Source organism: Simochromis diagramma, unplaced genomic scaffold (assembly GCF_900408965.1).
Source record: "Simochromis diagramma unplaced genomic scaffold, fSimDia1.1 OVJJ01000583.1, whole genome shotgun sequence".
Taxonomy (NCBI): Eukaryota; Metazoa; Chordata; class Actinopteri; order Cichliformes; family Cichlidae; genus Simochromis; species Simochromis diagramma.
The window spans coordinates 1,221,212-1,246,680 of NW_024387285.1; the positions used below are offsets into that span (position 1 = coordinate 1,221,212).

The following is a 25,469-nucleotide window of genomic DNA, read 5'->3' on the forward strand; positions in this document are numbered from 1 at the left end:
AGAGAAATAAACTCAGCTGTGTTTGTGTGGGTGGACGGTGACCTCCTCCCCACCAGGACAAAGTTGGTTTTGGTTATAGCATGGCTGCTATATGGAGCCCAAATCATGCAGAATACATGGTGAGTGAATGATTTCGTAATACATTTTAGAAAGACTGAGTATGGTCATACACCGTTATATTTATGTTTTGGGGGGGTTTTCCTAATTTGCGCACTACTTTTTAATATACTCTAGTTCACTTCTTCTTGCTGAGGCTTGTACTGCTGTAACATGAGGAATTAATAAAGCCCTTGTATGCCTGACGAGTTTTTTCTTCGTTTAGAAAGTAAATCTAAATTAACCCGGGTCCAGTTTGGGGCTGGCAGCCGTCTGAGCAAAGACATGATATCTCCAGTGTGTTCTGCCCCAGGGTTTCCTAACCGGGGTTTCCTCCCGCTCTGACTCGCCTGAAACACCTCTCGTAGGAGGAGCCCCAGAGGCATCTTAATCAGATTCCCAAACCACCTCAACGCGTTGTGATGTGGAGGAGTAGCAGCTCTGACTCCCTTCCACTCCTTCACTTAGGCCAACAGGTCGTTTCTGCCTGAGAACCATGGTCTCAGACTTGGAGGTGCTCCTTCTCATCCCATGTGCTTCACACTCAGCTGCAAAGCGCCCCAGTGAGAGCTGGAGGTTGTTTAATATAATCGAACAAACCTGTGAAAACTATTAACCGAGCTGGTGACAGAGGACAGTCCTGGCTAACTGGGATAGAGTCCGACTTACTGCTGCCAATGTGAGCCAGACTCTCTCTATGGTTGTACACGGGCCAGGCAGGGTGTAACAATGACCCCACACTCCCAGAGCACTCCCCACAGTGACCGAGTCCAAGTCCACAAAACACATATAGACCGGTTGGACAAACTCCTACGCTCCCTTAAATATCCTTGAGGGGAAAACAAACCGATCGAGTGTCCCATGACCAGGACGAAAAGTGCACTTTGAGCTTCCTAACCAGATTGGTCATGTGTGTACAGTAAAGAAATGCCTGTCATTTATCCACAGACCCACACGGTTGTATAAATAAACTGTGGTTTCTCGCTGATCCACAGCTGACATGCCCTAAGGGTGGGAAAAAGGAGACTGCTAGCTGGTATAAACAGATGGAAAACGCAACGCAGGTTTCAAAAATAAAAACATCAACAAATGCTTAACAGAAGGAGACACGTCGAGCCTCGAGGACACGCGAGGGTTTTAGTGAGAAACGTGGACGGAAAAACAACTTCGAAGTTTGTTAGGAAAAAGGAAACATGTCCAAGTCTTGTTTTCAGCTTTCAGCTCCACATAAGTGCGTGTTGTATTTTTATATTGTGAAAGTAACAAATCAAATTAGTTTGTATGAAAACAACTCGAGTTAGCGGCTCTGCCAGTACCACTTATTCAGATTCCTGCACCATGAGAGAGACAGGCAAGAGACCCGGTTGCCCTTGAACACGGAGGCGTGTTGAGAGCCTTCAGCTGTGAATCATTATTCAGACTGACTTCATCATTAAGAATCATCATAATGAGTATACAGGAATACGCACTGCAGGGGCTTATTGCCTCCCAACAGGGGAAAGGATCTGTCGCCCTGAGATGTGTTTCACTGTCCTGCGTGCTGCCAGCTGGTGCATGTGTGTGTGTGTGTCTCCACGTAGGCACAATATGTACCCGTGAGTGTGTTTGCGATGCATACAACCAACCAATCAATTCTTTAGAGGCTTCTGCAGCCACGACGTTCCCCCGGTGACATTTTTGTATAATTTATAAAGTCGCTGACATTTTACCTCGCTACGAATGGATCGTAAACGAAGGTGAGCGAGAGAGGAGGGCCGAGGGAGAAATTAATTCCCACCAGCGAGTTAACGATTAAATTAAAGTGAAAATCCCTCTGTGGGGAATTTCAAATATTCCTCAAATTAAATCAATGGCACAAACTTAAACTTTGCTCGACCTAAACAGGAAAGAAGGAAGAGACGTGAAGACAGCTTCAGCCTAATAAACATTTTTATTTTTTATCGCATCGGCGATTTCACGGTTCAGTATTTAAAAATCAGCTCTGGCCAAAGCACCTGATCTTGCAGGGTTTTAGATAAATGAAGCTTTTCAAAACTTGGCAAAGAATTAATGCTACAGTGAGCAGTTAGCTGAACGTCATATACAGGAAGTGAAAAAGACAGATTTGCTCAAAACATTTCAGCAATTCCTGAAACTCCTGACAGGAAAGCACTCCAACATGACCTAATAACTTGTTTTAACATCACTACCTCCCCATGCACACACAGTATTAATATTTTTTTGACCTTAAAATACACAATTAGTTTTTGTTTTTTTACCTCATGCTTGTGTAACCCATGTGAAATACAGGGCTGCAAAATCCCTTTTTGTAATCTAAGGCTATAGCCTGTTATTGTCACAAGGGGGCGTTGTGATGCAGTCTTGTGTTCTGACGACCTTGCGTCTAGTGCGCAGGAAGTATTACCTGTCTCTTCCTGTGAGATCTTCCCTCTGACGGCGGTCAAGTACGTGTCGGAGCGCATGGAAAAAGTATCTTGGTATGCAATACTGCAACCCGGTTAATGAGACCAGATTGTTTTACGTATAAATGCTAATAAGGTACTCTTTTATTAGGTCCCGAACTCTGACCACAAAGGGAATAACGTCTGTCAAGTTATTTGTGTCTGAAAATCCCGGTGAGTCACGTGCTTTCGTTAGCTACCTGTTAAGTTAGATAATGTATTTCACTAGCCGATTCAGCTCAGAAACCTTTGAACAAAAACCAATTGGGAGCTATGAGAATCTGGCGTGTTGTTTTACTTCTCCTGTTGTTCTTTACAGTGTGTTATAAGTGTTGAATGCTTTGAGCTAAACGATGCCAATGCTAGATGCGATGCTAGCTGCTAATAGCTGTTAGCCACCCCACCCCACTGAAGCCATATTCCGATCGGGGGGAGGTATTCAAGTAGAAGCACTAGCTCTGTTTATATTAGAATGAGCATATTCATATTTCAAGTTTAATAGTATTTGCACTGAATTAAGTTACAATTGCTTGTCAGCCTTAAGGATGAATGTCACTTTCATTGCTATGACTGTTTACATTACTGTTTAAGCGGCTGATGTTCTTTGTTGTGATATAATTTTGGTAAAATTGTTGATACTGGTACAAACAAGTTACTGTAACTCGTGTAACTTGGTAAAGCTAAAGGGAATGCCATTTGTGATTAATACATTTGGAAAAGAAGTTAATGAGCTCATGTTAAGAACACAAAATGGGAAAAGAAATTGATTGTTCTGCACTGTTTGTGTAGATTGGTTTTTTTGAACTACTAGAAGAATTCTGGAGAACCACTGACGGCGAGAACAGCCCAAATGAGATCCTGGATGATCGTGAAATGGTGTGGCCAGCCATGCGATCGGATTGTGGGATTTGCCTGAGAAACTGATTCAAGCAACCCTGGATTACAGATAAGCCCTATGCACTACTTTTCCTACCCGGATAATAGGGTTTGCACACTGACAATTCCCCTACAGTACACCTGTTTGGGTTTTCAACGACTTTAAAGGACAATTCAGACTGGACAATTCAAACTTCACAACAGGAACACTTTAATCTGTTTCATTCATTCCCAAGAGCTCTGATACTGTTCAGTATAAATCTTCCATTTAAGTGTCTTTATTTTGTTTTGTTTTACATGTATTCACCTTTAAAATGCACTATTAGTGTGCAATTTGGGTTATTGTGTTGTATATGTGTATAAATGATACTGAGGCAATAAAGGTCCCAGTTATTCACTTCCAAGCCAACTCCTTTTGTGAGTCTCCAAAACAAAACCTCCTCCTGAACCTAGAAAGATGTCTAGGGTCTCTATTTAAAGTGAGTGTGTACTGGTGCTGAGTAGAGGCGCTACACAAAACGTGGCGAGCCAGCCAGGAGGTTTAATTCCTTTTATTTTTGGAAGTTGAGCAACTGGTGCTTTCATGCCTTTTGGGTCAAATCATTACAATTGTCCATGACATTCTGGGTTGGAGCAATAAGACAACATGGATGTAATCCAAAGTGAAGGTGTCAAAGTACCTAACTCTGTCCTAGTAGGAGGGTTAACAGGCGACGAGGTTGACAATGAGGTTATTGATTACTTAGGGCAGTTTGGTTCTGTTGGAAGAGTAATCAAAGTAACTAGCACAGAGGCACAGTTTAAAAACACAGCCATTGTGGAGTTCCAATCAGGTGAACCAGTCCAGTTCCTTAAGGATAGCTTGCCTTGCAAAAGACAAAGCCGTAACCCAAGTGTTGTCCATCATATCCAGCTTCTGTCTGCGCTGTATGCTGCAGACAGGGGTTCATGTTTAACCCATTCTTACCTAACTGAACTGAAAGGGCTTGCTAAACTGAGTGGTGCAGATTTTGAGAAGGTTTTACTAGATGAGCTGGCCAGAATGAAGAAGTCCACTGAGAGTGATCCCGCAGTTGGACCAAATGTAACCGTGCCTAATCAGAATCTGCAGCTCACTAGTGACACAGACCAAGATGAACCAGCCATCATAGAGCATCAAAGTCCTCTTAAACTGGGCAGTGATTTAACCCACTTGCCTGAGCATGACTCTCACTCATCCTCTCCAAGTGTAGAAGTGACTCCCTCGCACAGAAAAACCACTATCTACTTACCACCTGAACAGCTCACTACACCTGAAGTACAGAGAGTAGTAGTTGAGCATGTCATTAAGAACAATGAAATGCCTTCTCAAGGTCATGCAAAGCTCAGGCCCTTCTCGGGGAAAACCCCTTGCTCTACTTTCGAAGCTGATTATGATACGTGGCGCAACAATGTTGAATTCCACCTCATAGATTGTACCATATCTGACAAACATATGGTAAGGAAAATAGTTGAGAGCCTTCTTCCACCAGCTGCTAACATTGTAAAGCACCTTGGTCCTAACGCTTCTCCCCATGACTATCTCAGCCTTCTTGACTCAGCGTATGGTACTGTTGATGATGGGGATGAGCTTTTTGCCAAATTCCTGAGCACAAACCAGAACTCAGGTGAAAAGCCTTCTGCCTATTTACAGCGGTTGCAGATAACCCTGAGTAAAGTCATTAAAAGAGGTGGCATCACTACAAATGATTCAGATCGCCAACTGCTTAAACAGTTTTGTAGAGGTTGCTGGAATAACAGCTTGATCACAACCTTGCAGCTTGAGCAGAAGAAGGACAAGCCACCTTCATTTCCAGAGTTGCTCCTCATGCTACGTACTGAGGAGGACCGGCAAGCGGCAAAGTCCAGCCGAATGAAACAGCACTTAGGCATTTCTAAGCCTAAGGCACATTTGAACTCCCTTGAAGTAGGAGAGTATGTCACTGATGATACAGACGTATCAGCTGTTAATGATAGGCTAGTGCCTTTTGATGCACATAAGTTAGAAAGGAAACTTGCAAAGCTACAAGCCCAAGTGGCTTCACTGAAAGCATCAGCTATTGACAGTTCAAGCCAGAACTCTGACAAGCCAAATAAGAAAACCAAACCTAAGTTCAAGATTCTTCCTAAAGAGAAATCTGACCCAAGCGAGACTAAGCTCACTAAGAAGCCACGCCCATGGTACTGCTTCAGGTGCGGCGAGGATGGTCATATTGCTGCCTCTTGCAGCAATGAACCAAACCCTGAACTAGTTGAAATGAAACGTAAGGAGTTCAACCAAAAACTACAAGTCTGGGAGGAACAGAATATGTCAGCTTTAAACTAAAATCAGTTTCTGGGGAGGGACTACCAGGAACTGAAAGTAATCATGAACGTCCCAAACTGGAACCTCAGAGCAAAGCATCTTCTCTCTCTCGTGCAGCACGACCCCAGATTAGGTTACCCAAGGGACTTGTAGGACAGAAATGTACAGCAAATGTTACCGTGTCTGGAGTCAATTGCAGTTGTCTCCTTGACACTGGGTCTCAAGGTGACCACAGTAGTCCGCTTCATTTTACAACACCAATCTTTCAGAACTATCCCATTCAGCCTATCAGTGGCCTGGATGTTGAGGCTGCTAGTGGCCAAAATGTTCCTTACTTGGGATACATACCCATCAGCCTTAAGTTTCCAAAAAGCTTTATTGAAACTGAGCCTGAGGTTTCTAGCCTTGCTTTAGTAGTACCTGACTTACGCTCTAACTGTGACTTGCCTGTGCTGATTGGGACAAATGCACTTGATGTTCTGTACGACGAATATTGTCAAGGTAAAGATCCCAATGATTTGTCGTCGGTCTATGGCTACAGGCAAATCCTCCGTACACTCAAGGTCAGGAGAGAGATAAACCTAGCCGGAAACGATGGCTTTGTAACTCTTAAGGGCAAGGTGCAACACGTAGTACCAGCTCAAGGGAGGGTTCTCCTTGAAGGCTGTGTCAGATCCAGCAGTGCTGGTGAATGTGCCATTGTTGAACAGCCAACGACATCCATCTTACCAGGGGGAATTTTTGTGGAGTGCTGTCTTGTCACTTTGCCCAAGAAGCATCCTCATAGGTTACCTATATGGGTGAGAAATGAAACTGAGCATGACGTGACACTGCCTTCTAGATGTGTCATTGCAGAGCTCCATAGTCCTGCAAAGATATATGACGAATCACCCATTTCAACCAAAAACGATGACACTGTGAAATGTTATAATGTTACTGCACAGCCAGTTGATGAACCTGCTCACCCAGATTTGACATTTGACTTTGGCAATTCTCCCCTCCCGCAGGAGTGGAAAGAGAGGGTTACCCAGCGTCTAAGTGCCTATGCTGATGTTTTTGCCCAGCATGATTTGGATCTTGGACATGTATCTAAAGTCAAACATCACATAAACTTAAAGGACGAAGCACCCTTTAAGCAAAAGTCCAGGCCAATCCACCCAAATGATTATGAAGCTGTGAGGAAGCACTTGCAAGCACTCCTTGATGCAGGAGTAATCCGTGAATCAGAGTCCCCTTATGCTTCACCGATTGTGGTGGTTAAAAAGAAGAATGGAGAGGTCCGTCTTTGTATTGATTATCGTAAGCTCAATGCGTTAACAATACGAGATGCGTACGCACTTCCAAACCTTGAAGAGGCTTTCTCAGCCCTTGCTGGATCCAAATGGTTTTCAGTAATGGATCTCAAGTCTGGTTATTACCAGATTGAGATGGAGGAATGTGATAAGCCCAAGACAGCTTTTGTGTGCCCTTTGGGATTTTACGAGTTTAACCGTATGCCCCAGGGGATCACCAACGCTCCCAGCACCTTCCAGCGCTTAATGGAACGGTGTATGGGCAGCCTCAATCTGAAAGAAGTTCTGGTGTTCATAGATGACATCATCGTGTTCTCCAGCACTTTGGAGGAACATGAAACCAGGCTTCTACGTGTCCTTCAGCAACTGAGAGAATATGGGTTGAAACTTTCTCCCAAAAAGTGCTCCTTCTTCCAAAGTTCTGTGCGATACCTAGGACACATCGTGTCTACCAAAGGTGTAGAGACCGATCCTGAGAAGGTCAGAGCTCTCAAAACCTGGCCAAGACCCCAGACGCTCAGTGACCTCAAGTCTTTCCTAGGCTTTGCAGGGTACTATCGACGGTTTGTGAAGGACTATTCAAAAATTGTCAAGCCCCTGAATGATCTTACCAAAGGCTACCCACCATACAGGAAGGGCAGAAAGGTGACACCCGGTCCTAGCGGATACTTGAACCCTAAAGAGCCTCTTTCCAGCCGTTGGACACCTGCTTGTCAGGAAGCTTTTGAGGTAATCATAGAGAAACTGACATCAGCTCCAGTGCTTGGATATGCTAACCCAAAATTACCATACGTCCTCCATACTGATGCGAGCACCTCTGGGTTAGGGGCAGCCTTGTATCAAGAACAGGATGGTGAAGTGAGGGTTATTGCCTACGCAAGTAGAGGACTTTCACCCAGTGAAAAGCGGTATCCAGCTCATAAACTGGAATTTCTTGCATTAAAGTGGTCCATTGTAGAGAAGTTCCAAGATTATCTCTACGGGAACACATTCACGGTTTTAACGGACAACAACCCATTGACCTATGTTTTGAAGTCAGCCAAGCTTGATGCTGCCAGCTATCGCTGGTTGGCCGCTCTCTCCACCTTCGACTTTAATATTAAGTATCGTGCTGGTAAGAGCAATCAAGATGCGGATGGCCTCTCTAGGCGGCCACATGATACTGTGGATGATGACTATGCTTCTCTTGAAGAAAAAGAGCGAATGAAACAATTCGCTTCCCATCATCTCTCTTCATCTCCCAACAGACAAGATGTGACAGCTGACACATTCAGTGTCTTGTGTCACCGTCATCTCTTAGGTGAATCTGACAATAGCCTACCTTCTATCACTTTGGTAGAGTCCCTTGCTCTACATACCGATGCGGTGCCAGACGTCTACGCAGATGATGGAACATTAGGTTGTTCTGTCATACCTACCTATAGTGAGGTAGAACTCCAACAACATCAGAGGTCTGACCCAATTATTGGGTATGTGGTCAACATGTTAGAAAATGGAGGTGAAGCAAATTCCAATCCTAACTCTGCATCCTTAGAGCTTAAACTAATGCTCAAAGAGTGGAAACGTTTGGAACTGAAAAATGGTCTCCTCTACAGAACCCGCAAATCAGGTGAAGATGTCACCTTTCAGCTTGTTGTCCCTGAGTCTTTAAGGTCCACCATTCTCACTTGCCTTCATGACGACATGGGGCATATGGGTTTGGAAAGAACCCTCGACTTGGTTAGGTCAAGATTTTATTGGCCTAAAATGGCAACTGATGTAGAGAGAAAGATTAAGTCTTGCGGACGTTGTGTTAGAAGGAAGACCCTTCCTGAAAGAGCAGCACCTCTTGTGAGTATCCAAACAACCCGTCCCATGGAACTGGTATGCATGGACTATTTATCCTTGGAGCCTGACAGTCACAACACCAAAGACATTCTGGTCATAACTGATCATTTCACCAAATACGCTGTTGCTATGCCAACAAAAGACCAAAAGGCTACAACAGTTGCGAAGTGTCTTTGGGAGCAGTTTCTGGTGCATTATGGTTTTCCTGAGCGCCTGCTTAGTGATCAGGGCAGGGATTTTGAGTCCCAACTCATTAAAGAGCTCTGTGCCCTAGCTGGTATCACGAAGGTGCGCACCAGTCCTTATCATCCACGGGGAAACCCAGTTGAACGGTTCAACCGAACTCTTCTTGGCATGTTAGGAACTCTACAAGACAAAGAGAAAACTCATTGGCGCGATTATGTGAAACCACTAACTCATGCCTATAATTGCACCAAGAACGAAACCACTGGGTTTAGCCCATACGAGTTAATGTTTGGTCGCCAGCCGAGGCTTCCCGTGGATATTGCATTCTGCCTGCCAGTTAAAGATGGCTCTCCTACATCTCACTCTCAGTATGTGAGAGCTCTGAAGGCTCGCCTTCAAGAGAGCTATCAGATCGCTGCCAAAAACTCTCAGAAGGTTGCTGAACGGAATAAACGCCGTTTTGACAAAACTGTCAGGGAGTCAACTTTGGAGAAAGGTGATCAAGTGCTAGTGCGGAACCTGCGACTTCGGAATAAACACAAACTTGCAGATAAGTGGGAGTCAACCATGTACAGAGTGGTGGAAAAGATGGTAGACCTACCTGTGTATGTTGTACAGCCTATGAATGGAGATGGTCCTATTCGAACTCTTCACAGGGATCTCTTACTCCCTTGTGGTGACTTATCTGAAGCTGAGGAAGTTGACCAGGTCAAGCCAAAGAGTTGCAGGCCAAGAACGAGGCGCAGTCAGCCTCTGTTACTGGAGGAGCAATCAGAATCTGAAGATGACTCACCTGTCTATCCTAGGCAGTCTTCTGTCATTCCTGGAAAGTTGGTTCAGGTGTTTGAAATCCCGAAGAGACGACAGCAAACAGGAAAAACAGTACCGGAGGGTAGTTGTGTACCAGCTATGCCAGCAGACTGTGTAAACCCTCAGCCTCAGGATGAGCCTTGCAGAGGCAGCTCCCCTTTGCTGCCTGCAGAGCCTGTAGGGGTACCTCCTGAAGTAGCTGAAGGAGAGGAGCCAGATGTTGTGGCTGAGCAACACCCTACTGAAGACGATGTAACTTTACCAACTATGACTAATCAAAAATCATCTGTGGCCGAAGACAGCGTTGATGTACCGTCCATTGATGTAGAGGCTCCTATAGCTATGGAAACCATTGATCTGAACCCACAAACCCCTGAGGTAGCTCTGGAGCATAAGGAAACTGTTGACAGTGGAGAAAACAATGACCATGTTCGTAAGTCAGAAAGGACACGTCGACCACCAGGGCGCTTCCATTATCCTGAGTTGGGAAATCCCTTAATTTCTTTTGCGCAGAGCCTCATAGAGAGCTTTAACCAAGCACTTTACACAATAGGTGACTATGAGAGTTCATCTGTAGACCACAGCGTGACGCATGAAGGGGCTCATGCTGGGTCAAAGGGGGAGGGTGTAACCCATGTGAAATACAGGGCTGCAAAATCCCTTTTTGTAATCTAAGGCTATAGCCTGTTATTGTCACAAGGGGGCGTTGTGATGCAGTCTTGTGTTCTGACGACCTTGCGTCTAGTGCGCAGGAAGTATTACCTGTCTCTTCCTGTGAGATCTTCCCTCTGACGGCGGTCAAGTACGTGTCGGAGCGCATGGAAAAAGTATCTTGGTATGCAATACTGCAACCCGGTTAATGAGACCAGATTGTTTTACGTATAAATGCTAATAAGGTACTCTTTTATTAGGTCCCGAACTCTGACCACAAAGGGAATAACGTCTGTCAAGTTATTTGTGTCTGAAAATCCCGGTGAGTCACGTGCTTTCGTTAGCTACCTGTTAAGTTAGATAATGTATTTCACTAGCCGATTCAGCTCAGAAACCTTTGAACAAAAACCAATCGGGAGCTATGAGAATCTGGCGTGTTGTTTTACTTCTCCTGTTGTTTTTTTACAGTGTGTTATAAGTGTTGTATGCTTTGAGCTAAACGATGCCGATGCTAGATGCGATGCTAGCTGCTAATAGCTGTTAGCCACCCCACCCCACTGAAGCCATATTCCGATCGGGGGGAGGTATTCAAGTAGAAGCACTAGCTCTGTTTATATTAGAATGAGCATATTCATATTTCAAGTTTAATAGTATTTGCACTGAATTAAGTTACATTTGCTTGTCAGCCTTAAGGATGAATGTCACTTTCATTGCTATGACTGTTTACATTACTGTTTAAGCTGCTGATGTTCTTTGTTGTGATATAATTTTGGTAAAATTGTTGATACTGGTACAAACAAGTTACTGTAACTCGTGTAACTTGGTAAAGCTAAAGGGAATGCCATTTGTGATTAATACATTTGGAAAAGAAGTTAATGAGCTCATGTTAAGAACACAAAATGGGAAAAGAAATTGATTGTTCTGCACTGTTTGTGTAGATTGGTTTTTTTGAACTACTAGAAGAATTCTGGAGAACCACTGACGGCGAGAACAGCCCAAATGAGATCCTGGATGATCGTGAAATGGTGTGGCCAGCCATGCGATCGGATTGTGGGATTTGCCTGAGAAACTGATTCAAGCAACCCTGGATTACAGATAAGCCCTATGCACTACTTTTCCTACCCGGATAATAGGGTTTGCACACTGACAATTCCCCTACAGTACACCTGTTTGGGTTTTCAACGACTTTAAAGGACAATTCAGACTGGACAATTCAAACTTCACAACAGGAACACTTTAATCTGTTTCATTCATTCCCAAGAGCTCTGATACTGTTCAGTATAAATCTTCCATTTAAGTGTCTTTATTTTGTTTTGTTTTACATGTATTCACCTTTAAAATGCACTATTAGTGTGCAATTTGGGTTATTGTGTTGTATATGTGTATAAATGATACTGAGGCAATAAAGGTCCCAGTTATTCACTTCCAAGCCAACTCCTTTTGTGAGTCTCCAAAACAAAACCTCCTCCTGAACCTAGAAAGATGTCTAGGGTCTCTATTTAAAGTGAGTGTGTACTGGTGCTGAGTAGAGGCGCTACACTTGTATTTGAGATATTCAGAAAACTTCACATTAAACAACACGTGAAATTCATCACATCTGCTTTGGTTTCCACAAAAGGGGCCAAAGCAAAACAACAGATTGAGAGTCGCACTCCAAACCTTCCCTACAGTTCATTTTATTATACAAACAGCATGCTAGACTGCACCCTACAACGTGCTTTGGGACTATTAAAAGAACAGTTCACCCAAAATCTAATTTATGCCTTTTGGAGATATCGGCTGTAGTCGTCTGCCTTTTCTTGAACATAATGGAACAAGATGGCATTTGCTTGCAGGCAGTAAAAAAAGCTATATTTAAAAAAATGATTTACAGATCGTCTTTCCAGAAATCATGATCCGATTACTCAAAGGAAACACACGAAAGTATTGTGAACAGTAACTATTTGTAGCAACTGTATCACCCTGCAAATAAAAATGACGTATCTACCCTTGATGAGAGTCTCAATTTAGGGACAGTGTAATGGGTTTTTGTCCTGAGGCTGGCGAGGCTTATTATTCTTTATGATGGGAGCAACAGGCTTGTATATGACACTATGCCAGAGGCCATCCCAAAAATATCCGAATATTAAAAATGATTAGAGGAATACTTTGCCCACTGTGGATCTGCCAAGATAAATAACAATCACGTACTTGAAACCTACTGTCTGTCTTAATAGCCTTACAGAAACAAAAGAATCTCAACAGGGGAAAAGAAAGGTTGTAATGTTTTCCATTAAGCGTGTGGCTAGGTGGTTTTCAGCCCTTAAAAAACAACTCTTTCCTAATGGTGTCCATCCTCAGCTGACCTTTATTGCTAACTTGCTGCCTGCTTCTTTTGATTGGTGGATGACGACATCAGGAAGAAAACACTTCCTACATGAAACTGTAACAGCAAGTACTGTGGATTTTATGGCTTCAGCGTGTCATGATTTCTGCACAGAGACACTGCTGCTGAACCTTTTAATTTTAAATGCTCTTTTTTTAAAAATTTCAAAGCCTTTCAAAGGATTAAAGGCATACAGACCGGGCGGGAACAAGAGACAGAGGCAACGTTTGCCCTCTTCCTCATTAGGGGGGTGATATCTTTAGCAGACAATAACAAAATCCTGAGAAAGGGAAGTGAGTCAGTAGCAGTTTGGCCTTACATACTCGTACAGCTGTGAGAAAACGAAAATATTTCACATGAATCTACGCATACCCACCTCTAGAGCCAATATCTCCAAAACTGACCCACTGATAATAAATCTATCTATAAAGATAAACAGCTCTACAAGCCAGTGGGGAAAAACACACCAGTTTGATTCTGGATGAACGGCCTCTTTAAGCACTGCAGAGAATCCCTCCTTTAAGTCCGGTTGAAGGTCTGCTAAGGAGTTGTGTGCACACACTGTTCAGTCCAGGTGACGAGGAACATTTTGCCCACAGGCCAGAAATTCTGCACCTCTATAAATCTGTCATGCTGGATGCGTTTTGCATAGAGTTCAGAGACGCCCACAGACACAAAGCTCACTTTGTGCTGCAAACTCTCACATCGGCTCCGACGACACGAAGGCAGGAAATTAACTACATGTGGCCTAGCAGTCAATTACACTTTTGCTTTTAAAGTGGTTGTAAAAGCAGGAAAATTACAGCATATGCTAGATGACTGGTGTTTCACCACAGCCCCATTCAGCACTCTACCCTCAGCCGCCTCTATCCACATCATCTCTGTTGCTTTCTACGCATGTACCCCCGTATTTAGTAACACTCTTGACTTGCAGTATTTGCGCAAAGCTTCCAAAAAGGGACTATTAATGATTCAACCACTCAAATGAATTCAAAATGTAGTTTAAGTGCAGTGCTAATCTTACCTGTGCCTGTGCCAGTCGGGTCTCCTCCTTGAATCTGGAAAAAAGAAAAGAAAAAATGACCGTTGGGTGACCTCAGCTTCCTCTGCTGCACACTGAAAAACTAAATGCGGGTTTTGTTCTGCAATACAGGAACAAATGATACATCGTTTTTAAGTGTTTTTCTTCCCCAAATGTGACTGTAAATTGATTATCTTTTGGATGGGAGGCTTCTGGATGTTTCAGCAGTTTTTAAACATGCGATAAACGACACAATTGACAAAACTAAAGTTTCCCTTCTTGCCAAACACCCAACCTGGGGTCACGTTTCCCTGTTAGAAGCCTGACTCAAAGCTTTCCAGGACACTGGCCCCTATTGTTCATTGTAAACTTGCCCGGTGTTCCTATGAGTGCTTCTACAGTTCCCTGCATTTCTTTAGTGTTCTTGTTTAAAGAGCTTTCTGAACTTTTGACCACCAGCATCACCGTGGAGCACAGTTTTGTTGAGTGGGCCTCCTGTGCTTCCATGCAGAAAACACTTCTAACGTCTTGATGCATGCTCGACCATCCAGGTAAAGAAATCCCCAAAAAGTGGATTCTGTTCATCTGGACGTTCTCAGTGGGAGAAACGTTTCATCATCATCCAGGTGACGCTGTCGGTCTCAGGTGACTGCAGGTTTCTCCAGCATTATAAACCTTATGACTAAAACTAGCACTGAAAGAACAATGGGCCGCGAGGTCAGTTCCTTGATCATTAATATGTAAATTGTCACGAACATTGATCAACAACCACCGATCAATGGTGATCAGATGAACAGAATCAACTGTTTTTGGACTTTCTTCTAACAGCACAGGCAGCTGATTATTCTGCATTTTGCACTGTTGCCTTTGAAGCCATGTTCTAAAAAGGAGCCAGTGACAGAGAAGAAAAGAACGGCTGCAGGGAAAGGGAGAAGACAAAGAGCAGGAGCATGTTTGCTCAAACATAATTTGTGGAAACAGGATATTGTTTTAGGTACGGTTTATGCTATGCACGCCCCAGTGTGCCAGCCGTGCAGTTATGCTTTTTCTGCCACCCTTGTTAACCTGCTTCCCCCTCTCTCATTCCTCCTTACTGCTGATTGGCCGTCTTTTGTTGCTGCTGTTTTAACTGTTTTATTTTTCACTGTTTTACTGTTCGTTGAATAGTGCAACACAAATAATAATAAAGTTTTTTTAATGCAAAAGATCTCTCGTGGCATGAAGGTGGAATCAAACAAACACTGCACCGTCTCGAGTGTACTGGTCTCCCACGTTAGAGCTTTAAAAAGGTGCAAAAGACGACAAAAAGCAATGCTTGTAATGCTTCCCCATTAATACAGTAAATAAGCATACATATTATTCAATTAATATTAAACCTGAATTATTAGACGGCTGCATCATGTTGATGTTCAACACGTCTGTGCCTCTCATGTTTCAAAGTAAAACCACCTCTGGATGTTCAGCGATTCACAGGTCCTGCTTTATAGTGACAGTGCTTTTACTGCCACTACCACAGATTTTAAAGTGTTTGTTGCTATGAAATGATTCTCTGTGAGGCCTCCTCTCCTTTTGGGCTGCGGAGGATAAGCTGAAGGCGCTAGTGGCAGTGTAATTACGTATAAACAATTCACAGCTTGCCAGTGCGAATGAACGCCACAGGACAGAATAAAAAAGGTAAGGGTCCTCTTGAGACCAGATGTCCACTCAGAGCCACTTTAATTATGGAAGCAGCAGCTCTGAAATACACAGACGACGGCTGATCAGACTCGCCGCCTCATATTCTCGGTCTGTGTTTAAAGCTTAAGCTGAAGAGACACAAATAAAGTCTATCATGATTACAACAAAAACCAATGTAATAAAACACAGATTCTAATTATTCAGGGGTGGAGGATGAACCCAGATATATTCAGGTCATCCTGACTTCTTCATAATGTGAACTCTAATCACTGTTTAAGCCAATATAAATCCTCCACATTTCAGTTAAAAGGCAGCAGGCCGAGCATAGACCATAATTTCCAAATCCATCAGTTCCATCAGCTGTCTGTTTAAGAGCCAATTTGAAGCTTTTAATGAGTAATTAGAGCATCAGCGCCTGACCACTGCACATGTTCTGCAAACTCTTGACCTCTAATACAGTGAAGTTGCATTGATTTAAAAATCTGTGAAAGGAACTTGTGAATCACAGAGAAAGGTCTCAAAGCTCAATCCAGACACGCATTAATTGGTGGCTTTAGTGGAGGAAGGTAAAAGCAGGAAGGTGTTTTAAGCAGGTATTATTTCCTTACCATGAAATTCCGGATGGACCTGTGGAAGATCGTTCCATCGTAGTAGCCCTTTTTGCACAGACGGACGAAATTCTCGCCCGCTTTGGGAACCTTGAGGAAAAATAACGCAGGTGCTTAGCTTTGTGATTTTCTTCTTCACTGCAAGATCAATACTTTTCATTTTATCGCCACTCATTTGATAAGTGCCAGCACGAACAGTCAAAAAGTGCCCACTGTGTCAAACTAGTGTCATATACCAATATACATGTTTTCTTTCCCACACATATACATAATTGCATAACCTGTTAGATTTTTCAAGTTCATGATAGTACTTTTGGACAACGACACAATGTTTGTTCTGAAGTTCAGCTTTATTTTGACGTGTTTAACAAAAATATTGCTCTTCCTGTTCAGGAACTGCAGCCGTTTTTATGCATGGTAAAAAAAAAAAAAAAAAGTACTTATGGAGCTAAGTGTACTTTCACTCCATCCTCCATGTGAATATTTGACTTCTCTTATTGGAGCTTTAGAAAACACTGAACTGGCTGTATTTCAGCTTTCATGCAGCAGTTACTGTCAGCGTGAAGTTTTACATTCACATAAACAAACTGAGTGGCACATTTTCAGCTCTGCCTGACCTGCTACAAAATGTTTGTTGTACCCATAAGTCTGTCATGAAGTAGGGCTCGTAGCGAGAAGGCGGGCTTAGTTCACATCTACAACAGAGCGATTTAAATGTTGAAAAATAAAATGGTTCATTGAAGGTGCTTCCTGGGTTATGAAACTTTTAGACGTCTTGTAAATCATTGCAAAACACCAAGCGTCAGGCGCTAATTTTGACTGACTGGTAGTCTGTGAAACGAGGCGGCGACACAGCCCCGAGCAGAAGGCGTGGCTTTGACTATGACGCCGGTCAGGTCTACCGTTATTAATGTCAACAGCCTGGAGGAACACCTCTCTGAGTGTTCGTGCGAGAGAAACACACACACCCCCGGGCCCGGCAACAACGGTTGGTGGTTTCCCCAGATTTATAAAATACTCCGGTTAAACCTCTTTATTTTAACAGCTCTCTGCTGGTCTTATTTCCACATACATCTTGATTTTGCTGGGGGTGATCAACTCTCTGGCTCCTTTTCCCTCTAACATAAATCCCAGATTTTCCAAGCACTCTGGTACAAAGAGGCTTATTGTTTTAAACCACTAAGCACACACACACACACACACAAAGTAATTTATTTCTATATTTTTGGATATAAAACTGATTTTTGGAATTGAAAAGGACGTCTTAAAATAGTTGTCTAAGGACAAGCTGTCTGGTTCAACAGATTACTACCACCTCTATGAATAAATACATAACAAATCAATATAAAAGCCTCCTTCTTCCCCCAGTGCTTTAACTTTGATTATTAACCAGTCTCCTGCGTCAGAGACACGTCTGCAAGTCCTCTCCCTCTCGCTGTTGCTGCTCTGTAATAATGGTTAATTTAGCGTGCATGCTTTTGCGTTACTTTGCGAGTCTCTAAAATGCAATTCAATTTAGAAACATGCCTAGGTACCTAAAATTGTCAACAATCAGCTGGTGTCAGCATGGAAACATTTGGTGACGCAGACAAGAAGGAAAAGTAGAAAATGTCCTGATTCACACATGTTTACAGACTCGCTCACGCTGCCATGCAATCAGGCAGTAATGTGAAAGAGCGGAGGAGCATAAATCCATTAAAATTACTCAATTCATTTACATTTTAGCTGCAGACATTTACTTGTCTGCAGCTGAGATTTTATAGGTCCCACATAATCCACTTCACTAGAATAAATAGTCATCATTGTTTGTGCGTCTTGTTTAACTTTAAACCCACACTCAAAGACAAAAATATCTGACTTTACATTTTCAAAGGTGTTTTTGAATATAATAAAGCTTTGATATCATGGGCGACTGAAGCGCAGGCTCCGTCGGACAATTACAAAAATCCACCCCCTTGCGGACAGCGAGGGTTGGGCAGGCTGAGTGAGCAAACCTTACATGGAGGTGGGATCTGGGTCTGTGTGACTGAATGTGACAGTGAAGCAGCTCTTATTAATTCATAAACAGCAGGCTACGAATAGAGCTGCGATCTTGCGAGGAAACCACTGGGGAGGAAGGCGGGGTGGAGGAGGATGTGGGGCACAGAGGGCAGGTTTGTCTAACTGCTGCAACTTTCCCTTCATTATTCTGATTCGACAGCTCAGAAGCCAATGAAAACCAGACGCACGAGGCGCTCGGTTACCAGGGAAGAAATATGTTCCTGGAGTTCACGCTGGCTCTCAGGAGCCCCCCGCCTCTAAGCTTAGAAGGGTGAACACTTTGCCAAGACATAAGTTTGGCAAAGTGTGAGGTGGGGACACTGTCTATTTTCACAGTTTCAGGTGAGTCATCCTAAAAGCTATTTATTTAAACACATGCACCAGGAAAAACTTCATTTGAAAACCTCACAGCGGAGAATGAAATCACCCTGTCACCTGAATCAGAGCCTCACAGGCTGCACTTGTAAAACTATTCGTTTTGGCAGTTAGGATTGCTAATATCCAAGTGAAGCCATCTGCTCCTTTCAGGTTCCACATTGTTTTCATGTAGCCCAATGCAGTGGTTTGGTTCATTGTCTCAATGAACATCTGTTTATGGCCAGCCTCCATTTAAGCCGGTGGTTTTTGAAATGTTATGACAAGAAGCTGAAAGCTTAAACTTTGATTCCTGGTTAGTCTCTTAATAACTGTCAAAAAAAATGTTCGTTTCTTTGGAACATGTTCGACAAAAACTGCAAACTTGACGTGTGTGCATACGCTACACACCTTATTATATGAAACTTTTCTGACAGCTAAGAAGTGAAAACATGTCCAGTCCCACCTTCTTACGCCCACATCTCACTCACCCATTTGTTCTTGTGCTTACGGCACTTCTGCATTTGCTTCATTTCTCCCACCTGAGAGCTACGTCCAGATTTTATACAGAGATAAAAACAACTCACAAAATCTCAATGCCTGCAGAGACCAAGCTGGCACCGCAAAAACAAAAAGTTATATATTTTTATTTTCCCCACAGTCCTTCCTGTGCTAACTGCTAAGAACTGAAACCCCCGACTTACCCTACAAATTTTAATGAGCTTTTATTTTCTAGTTCTGTCCTGCAATGATCATAAGAAAACATCAATGCGGACTGTTACTATACTAACAGTAAAACCTGCTGAATTGCACACTTTCTCCTCAGTTTCTTGTCTTTTCAAAATAAAAGTACGACGCTAAACGGCTGAGACCTATTCATTGTATAACACAGATTATTATAATTATTTCCACCTTATCGATTAGCAATTACCATCCAAATTATTCCTACTGTTCATGCGTAAATACGAGCGTTCTTACCTTATCACAGTGCAACTCAAGATTCAGGTCTCCCTTGTTTGTATGCAGGCGTACGTATCCCTTTTTCTTCACATACTGGTAACGCACAGTGTCGTCTGCAATAGCGTCTGTAAAACACGTTTAAATATAAATTTAGTTGACGTGCATATGATGAAAATATTTCACATTTATAGCTGGCACGTCAAGCGGGAACAGTTATTCTGAAAAACAATCTTAAGAGTTCATTGATTGTTTTGTGAGTCTCAGCTTGATGTTGGCACAGGTGAGATCTCTGACCTTTAAAGAGCCTGCATGCGTCTGCAGGGAAAGCTGTTATGTAGATTTATGCCTGAGTGTTTTTCTCCTGTTGACAATCTCCAGATCAAAAAGCCGTTTTTAAACATCAGCGTTTAGCTTTTCACTAGAAACACTGGTTTAAAAAAATAAATACAAATCCCTTCTTGTATTTCGCTAAATAAAGAGCTCTGTATAAATATATTTCAAGCCATTTCATCCCTTCTCAGAAACTTGAACTAGGTCACTAAATCCAAACATTGTCCTCCTTTTCTGAAGTGTGCTGAACCTACTATACAGTTGCATAACAGCAAATCTCTTTCATGAAGCAGCTCAGCGGCTGACAGGAGAAGAAAACGACAGTCGAAATAAGCAGCTCCCACTTGCAGCTGCATTTAAACCGTGTGAGCGTGAAGCTGCACTTTCCTTTTTAAAATAAATAAATAAATAAAAAGAGCACACATGGGCAGCCAGTCGTCCCTGAATGAATGCAGGTTGAAGATGAGCCAAACATTTGTTTTTACGGGGACTCTGTGGAGGCTTTGTGTGTGTGATGTGTTCACTTGCCTGCTTCGTGTGTTGTGGCAGGAGTCATAGCCGTGGATGTGAACGAGGCAGAAACTCTTCCTGTGGAGTAATGAGCCTGAGGGGGAAAAAAACGAACAAGATAAAAGTTTAAAAAGTCATGCCGATCTGTCATATGTCAATAGAGCTCAAAAGGATGCTGAATATAAATGTGATTAAGACAAGAGGTTTACTTAATGCTAAATTCTGGGGGTGTTGTTAGCATCTTTATCATGTGGCACTTGTTACGCCCCTCTGCAGCCCCTAATCTCTTTGCAGTGGCAGTGCAAGAGTGTTCAGCTGTTGCTAATTGACCACATCTAGTCAGGTGTGGATAAAGGCATACCCGAGGCAGGCTTTCATGTAGCCACACTAGTCTTCGTCTTTGTGGCACCAGCTATTTTAGCTAACTTGTTACATAGTTGAAAATAAAACCTCTTCTAGTTGAAATTCTGGTGTTACTCTCCATATTTATGTTGCAGCTTTTGAGCCGTTTCGCAAACATAACCGGGGGCTCGTCCGGGATATGAAACCGGGACGTCTCGCACCCCAAGCAAGAATCGTACTCCTAGACTATGATTCTGTTGAGCAAGGTTGTAACAGCATTAAATAACTTTTCTAGTCTTATTGACCACTGGACACACTCATAAATCATTCTTACACATAAACTTTGCACAACTCTTGATTAAAGTCGTGATATCCAAAACACGTAGCACACACCAGGAAAAACTACTACTTTTCTTTGTTTTTAAGTCACCTGAGCAGAGCTAGCAGGAGGCAGGACACATGAGGCTGCTGCCATGTCACCTGTACTATGCAGTATTTGCACTATTCTCATATAAACATAAACTGGTATAATCTGACAGGACTGAAGCTGGCACCTGTTGAGAATTATATAGAACATCAGAGGTGCAACAAATGTGCAAGAACAGCCTTTTAGCAGTCACATCAATGGTGGCAGAATAATCTGGGGTTCAGTATTTTCCCCCAGGACACTTGGATATGCAGGCTGGAGGAGCTGGGGAATGAACCACTGACCTACTGATTCAGGATGACCTGCTTTAAGTCCCAAGGGAGGGGCACAGGTATGAAAAAAAAAAAAGCCAGTGGATCTCAAGCTTCTGTGCTGCTTTAGGGTCTTTGTATTATTCTAGATGCAGGGAAAATATGTAAAATTTTACAATGTAATTATTACATACTTAAAAAAAACTCATCACTTTCTCTCATTACTGTACATTTTTCTCTACTGTGAAATAATCCCTGGAGCTCAGAGGCAGCCAGGGCAGATATTTCCTCATTAAAAAGGCCTGAAGGTTCATCCACCAGTTGAGGAAGCGTCTTCTCCACTCGTCATATCTTTCCAGCTTCATTCTCGAATGGCCCCCTCGTTTGCTCTAAAGGGCGTGTGAGCTTTTCCAGGCTCCGCACGATTAAGAGCCGAGAACAGAAAGATTTCTATCACGATATAATTACGGAGCACCAGAGAAGTTATCTGAGCTTAAATTATAGTAGAAAGCGATTGTTGGATCGTAATATACACCTAACAATACCAGAAACATGTGATAAGGCGGCTAGAGTTATTCAAGTGAAAGAATAACAACTCTGAAGATTAAAGCAGAGAAGTGAAAATGGATTTCAAAAGCTAAAAGTCTGTTCTTCAGTCCCCGCTTAGCATTCTTCTGCTCCAGTTCTTGTGAAGGCGCATGAAAGTGCAGACTTCACCTTGCACGCTCTGTCTGACCTATATTCCCTCTTCTCTCAGATGCTGTCAAAGCGTCACTATGAACTCGACACAGAGAGCGACCAAGGATGAGCTGTGCTGTAAAAATGAGGCACGGCGCAGCATCAAAGGAGAGCTGATAAGAAAGAAGGTGTAGCTGCGGCTCAAATTGAATCAGCCGTCATCCTTCCAGTAATTCAAGGGCACAGTCACGGCGGTAACGTCACCGCCAGTGACCTCCTTTGTTACACATCGGTCTGTGTGTGCGAGTGTTCCCCAGAGGTATGATGACTGAGAGCAGGCCTGGAGGAAGGTTACATTATGTATATGTTGAGTTTTCAAATGGATATAAACATGCTCCACATTTTACTCTCTCTGGTTCTGACACTGATGTTATTTTTTATCAACAATATTTTACATGCAAAATATTATCCATCAATCTCCCTTAGATTACAGTAAATATATGTTATTCTTTGTTGTTTCTGTTCCTGGATACAGCTGGGCTTTATCTGGTGTTTGTTTTTGTTTTCTCATCCACAATACTGTGAATATATTTTCTAATATTTGGCTCCCTCCTGTGGACAAAGTCAAACTAGCACATCTTCACCTGGTTCAGAAGGCTCTCTTAAACCTGCTGCAGTGACGTGACTAAATAACTGAAAAATCTCCTAAATTATGTTAAATTAGTTCTCAGCAATGACATTTGATTAACTGTCAGCTTCATTACTAGTTGTGAGCTTGTCCAAAAGTAAAGAAATATGACATAAAATAATGTAACAGTTTAGTGAAACAGGTTCAGGTCACATCCTGTCGGCTTCATTTCAAATCCAGTGTGGTGCCGTGTCGGCAAAACGGAGGAAAAGTGCTTCCTTGTCTAAATACTTCTGCACGTGGCTCAGTTTCCATCACCTGGTCTAAATGTTGGGACTTTTCCTTCAGCAGCTTAGAAGCTTGGACACCCGAGCCTGGACAGTTTTTAAATTATTATTTATATTCTTAATAACCATTTATGAGTCTTTGTGATTCGCCATCATATTGGCCAAAGATCCCTATAAGACTAATTCATTGCTCATAGCAAATAAGATGGTGTTTACTAATCAAGTAACCAAACGCAGCAAGATGAGAAGCTCAAAGGTTTAAAATCAGCAGTGAGTTTTTCCAAAGGTGGGAGAAACCAGAGTTTCTGAGAAAACCTATGTAAGCAAAGAGAGAACATCCAACAACCCAAGACCCTCTTACTATGAGACTGCTGTCCAAATATATTATCTAATCTTATTAACTAAAGTCACTTCTAGCAACTTGGTTTTTCAGGCATTTGACTCTACATCACCTTAAGTTAGCGATTAAACTCTACTGTGGACACAGACAGCTGCAGATAACAGCAGCAGATGAGATGTCTAAGTCCACCCAAAAGGTGAAGGCGTTGAATTAGAGACTGACCAATATATTAACTGGTATTAAATACTGCAGATAAATTAGTGTGTCGGCATTTATAAAAGAGATGGCAGTAACACCCTTCACCCATCTTGAAGGGTTGGAATCTGACTCCACCTTCAGGTTTCTGGGCACCCACATGTCCACTGATCTCACCAGGACCCACAACACCATCGCCCTGGTAAAGAAGGCCCAGCAGCAGCTGCACTTCCTCGTGTCCTGAGGAAGAAGAACCTGGACCAGAAGCTGCTGCTGGCCTTCTACTGCTCCTCATTAGAGAGCGTGTGCTCCTCCTACCTGGGTGTTTGGTACGCAGGGGTCACGACTGAGAACAGGAAGGCTGACAGAGAGTAATTAACACCGCCCCCAACATCACTGGCTGCCCTCTGCTGCCCCGAGACCATCGTCAGATCCTCCTGTCTCAGGAAAACTAGAGCCAACATAGGTGACACCTTGTACCCACCACCTCACCAATCTGAGCCATGGTCTGAATAGCCCCCATCACTCAGGCCACTCACACACGGACTCTATACTCAGACCAAGTCCTTTGCACTGCTTCCAAACACTTTGGCCTCCAGTGTTTGCCTTTCTCTAGTTTGTATTTTCTCCTGTCTGTTATTTATTCTGTTGTCTTATTATTTATATTTAACTCCTGCACAGTTGTTATGGAGCACCCATCATTTCGTTGTACATGTAGAATGACAATAAAGGGCTCTTCTATTCTATTCTATTCTATGGTCACAAAGGCATTGCTGCGCATGGAGCCTTGCAATGATGAAACCAGGAGCTATAAAGTGGCTTTAAGGATCATAGTGAGGATGGTTTTCTTACAGCATTTAATTTGTCCGTCTTCTTGGCCTGCGGCTCCTTCATGGTGGAAGCCAGAAGTTCATCCCCTTTGTATTCTTTATAAAGCTCCGCTAAAGTCTCCCTCGTCTCCAGATTGGTGGTCCTCAGATGGTATGCTGGGTCCTGCTTAGCCTTTTCCTCATCTGAAACATGCCAGAAAGAGCAAGAGAAAATGGATGATTTTACCATAGCACATTTATATAATGCGAGAATTACCCATCACCAGAAAAATACTGATAGCTCACCTGGGTCCAACACTTTCAGGTCGTTCTTGACATGGAAAAAGTTGGAGACGTTGAACTTATCCAGGTTTGTGGGGTCCTAAGAAGAGAAAACAACGTCTCTGTTCCTCAAATAAAAGTACTCTTTCATTGTGTAGGTGGATAAAAATCGTGAAACAACGTCTCACCTGAAGAGTTATAATATCTTTTCTTGTGAAGGGTTCATCTGTGAGCAGATCTTTAAAACTTTTGGTCTTAATGTTTAACTGCTCAACTGCCTGCATGAAAACAGAAATATTAGAAAGAAAAGCCTCTGTTGGTCACAAGGAAAACAAACGTGGGCAGCAGGTAAAATTAAATTATATGTGTTTCCTTTAAGTTTAACACAAGCTTAGTATCACTACAACTGAATGAACAACACTTTGTGGAATTCATCTGTAAAAATAAACAGAACAACACTGTTTTTTGTTTGGAGAGAGATTTTTTTGCACACAGCTAATTCTGTGTGATGTAAGGCAGCATCTTGTGAGACCATGTGGGCTGAGCATCTGCACTGTATCACGCCAAGACCAAAATCAATATCATCTCTTTCTCCATGTGCGTAATTTTAGACATCGATTTCTGTCTGAAAAGCATCATCGTGAGGATCAATGCAGCAAGAGCACGAGTTCACTGACCTCATAAGAAAACACATTCCCGGTGACCTTGTTGGCAACAATGTGAGAATTATTTGTGAAGACGTTGTACAGAACAGGGCAGTGATACTTTCCTGGAACAAAACGAAGCAAAGAAAAAAAAAAAGTGAGAGAGCAGCAGGCTGAGCAGCAGAGTCCAATCTGCTGCCAGGGGCTGAATCCACTCGA

General features: G+C 42.8%; 2 protein-coding genes across 3 annotated transcripts in view; one reads left to right on the forward strand and one right to left on the reverse strand.

Moving 5' to 3' along the window:
• Positions 1 to 25,469, reverse strand: part of ppil2 (peptidylprolyl isomerase (cyclophilin)-like 2) — a 38,715-nt gene that overhangs the window by 8,730 nt on the left and 4,516 nt on the right. Inside the window, exons 7-14 of the mRNA XM_040003525.1 lie at positions 25,284 to 25,375; positions 24,795 to 24,884; positions 24,631 to 24,706; positions 24,368 to 24,528; positions 20,386 to 20,461; positions 19,546 to 19,652; positions 16,174 to 16,263; positions 13,892 to 13,925 (exon numbers count right to left, since the gene is read on the reverse strand). Of these exons, the coding sequence (XP_039859459.1) occupies positions 13,892 to 13,925; positions 16,174 to 16,263; positions 19,546 to 19,652; positions 20,386 to 20,461; positions 24,368 to 24,528; positions 24,631 to 24,706; positions 24,795 to 24,884; positions 25,284 to 25,375 (726 nt within the window). The remainder of the gene's footprint in view (positions 1 to 13,891; positions 13,926 to 16,173; positions 16,264 to 19,545; positions 19,653 to 20,385; positions 20,462 to 24,367; positions 24,529 to 24,630; positions 24,707 to 24,794; positions 24,885 to 25,283; positions 25,376 to 25,469) is intronic.
• Positions 2,423 to 5,940, forward strand: LOC120716135 (zinc finger CCHC domain-containing protein 18-like). Of its 2 annotated transcripts, XM_040003524.1 has the most exons (3): positions 2,423 to 2,573; positions 2,650 to 2,711; positions 3,327 to 5,940. In XM_040003524.1, exon 3 carries the CDS (start codon positions 4,060 to 4,062, stop codon positions 5,755 to 5,757), a length of 1,698 nt encoding a protein of 565 aa, XP_039859458.1. In that variant the 5' UTR covers positions 2,423 to 2,573; positions 2,650 to 2,711; positions 3,327 to 4,059; the 3' UTR covers positions 5,758 to 5,940. The 2 variants fall into 2 exon arrangements, with proteins under 2 accessions (XP_039859458.1, XP_039859456.1); XM_040003522.1 differs by having other exon boundaries at positions 2,423 to 2,711.

Coding starts and splice junctions, on each gene's coding strand:
- LOC120716135 (XM_040003522.1), top strand. CDS start 4,060: ATGGATGTAATCCAAAGTGAAGGTGTCAAAGTACCTAACTCTGTCCTA.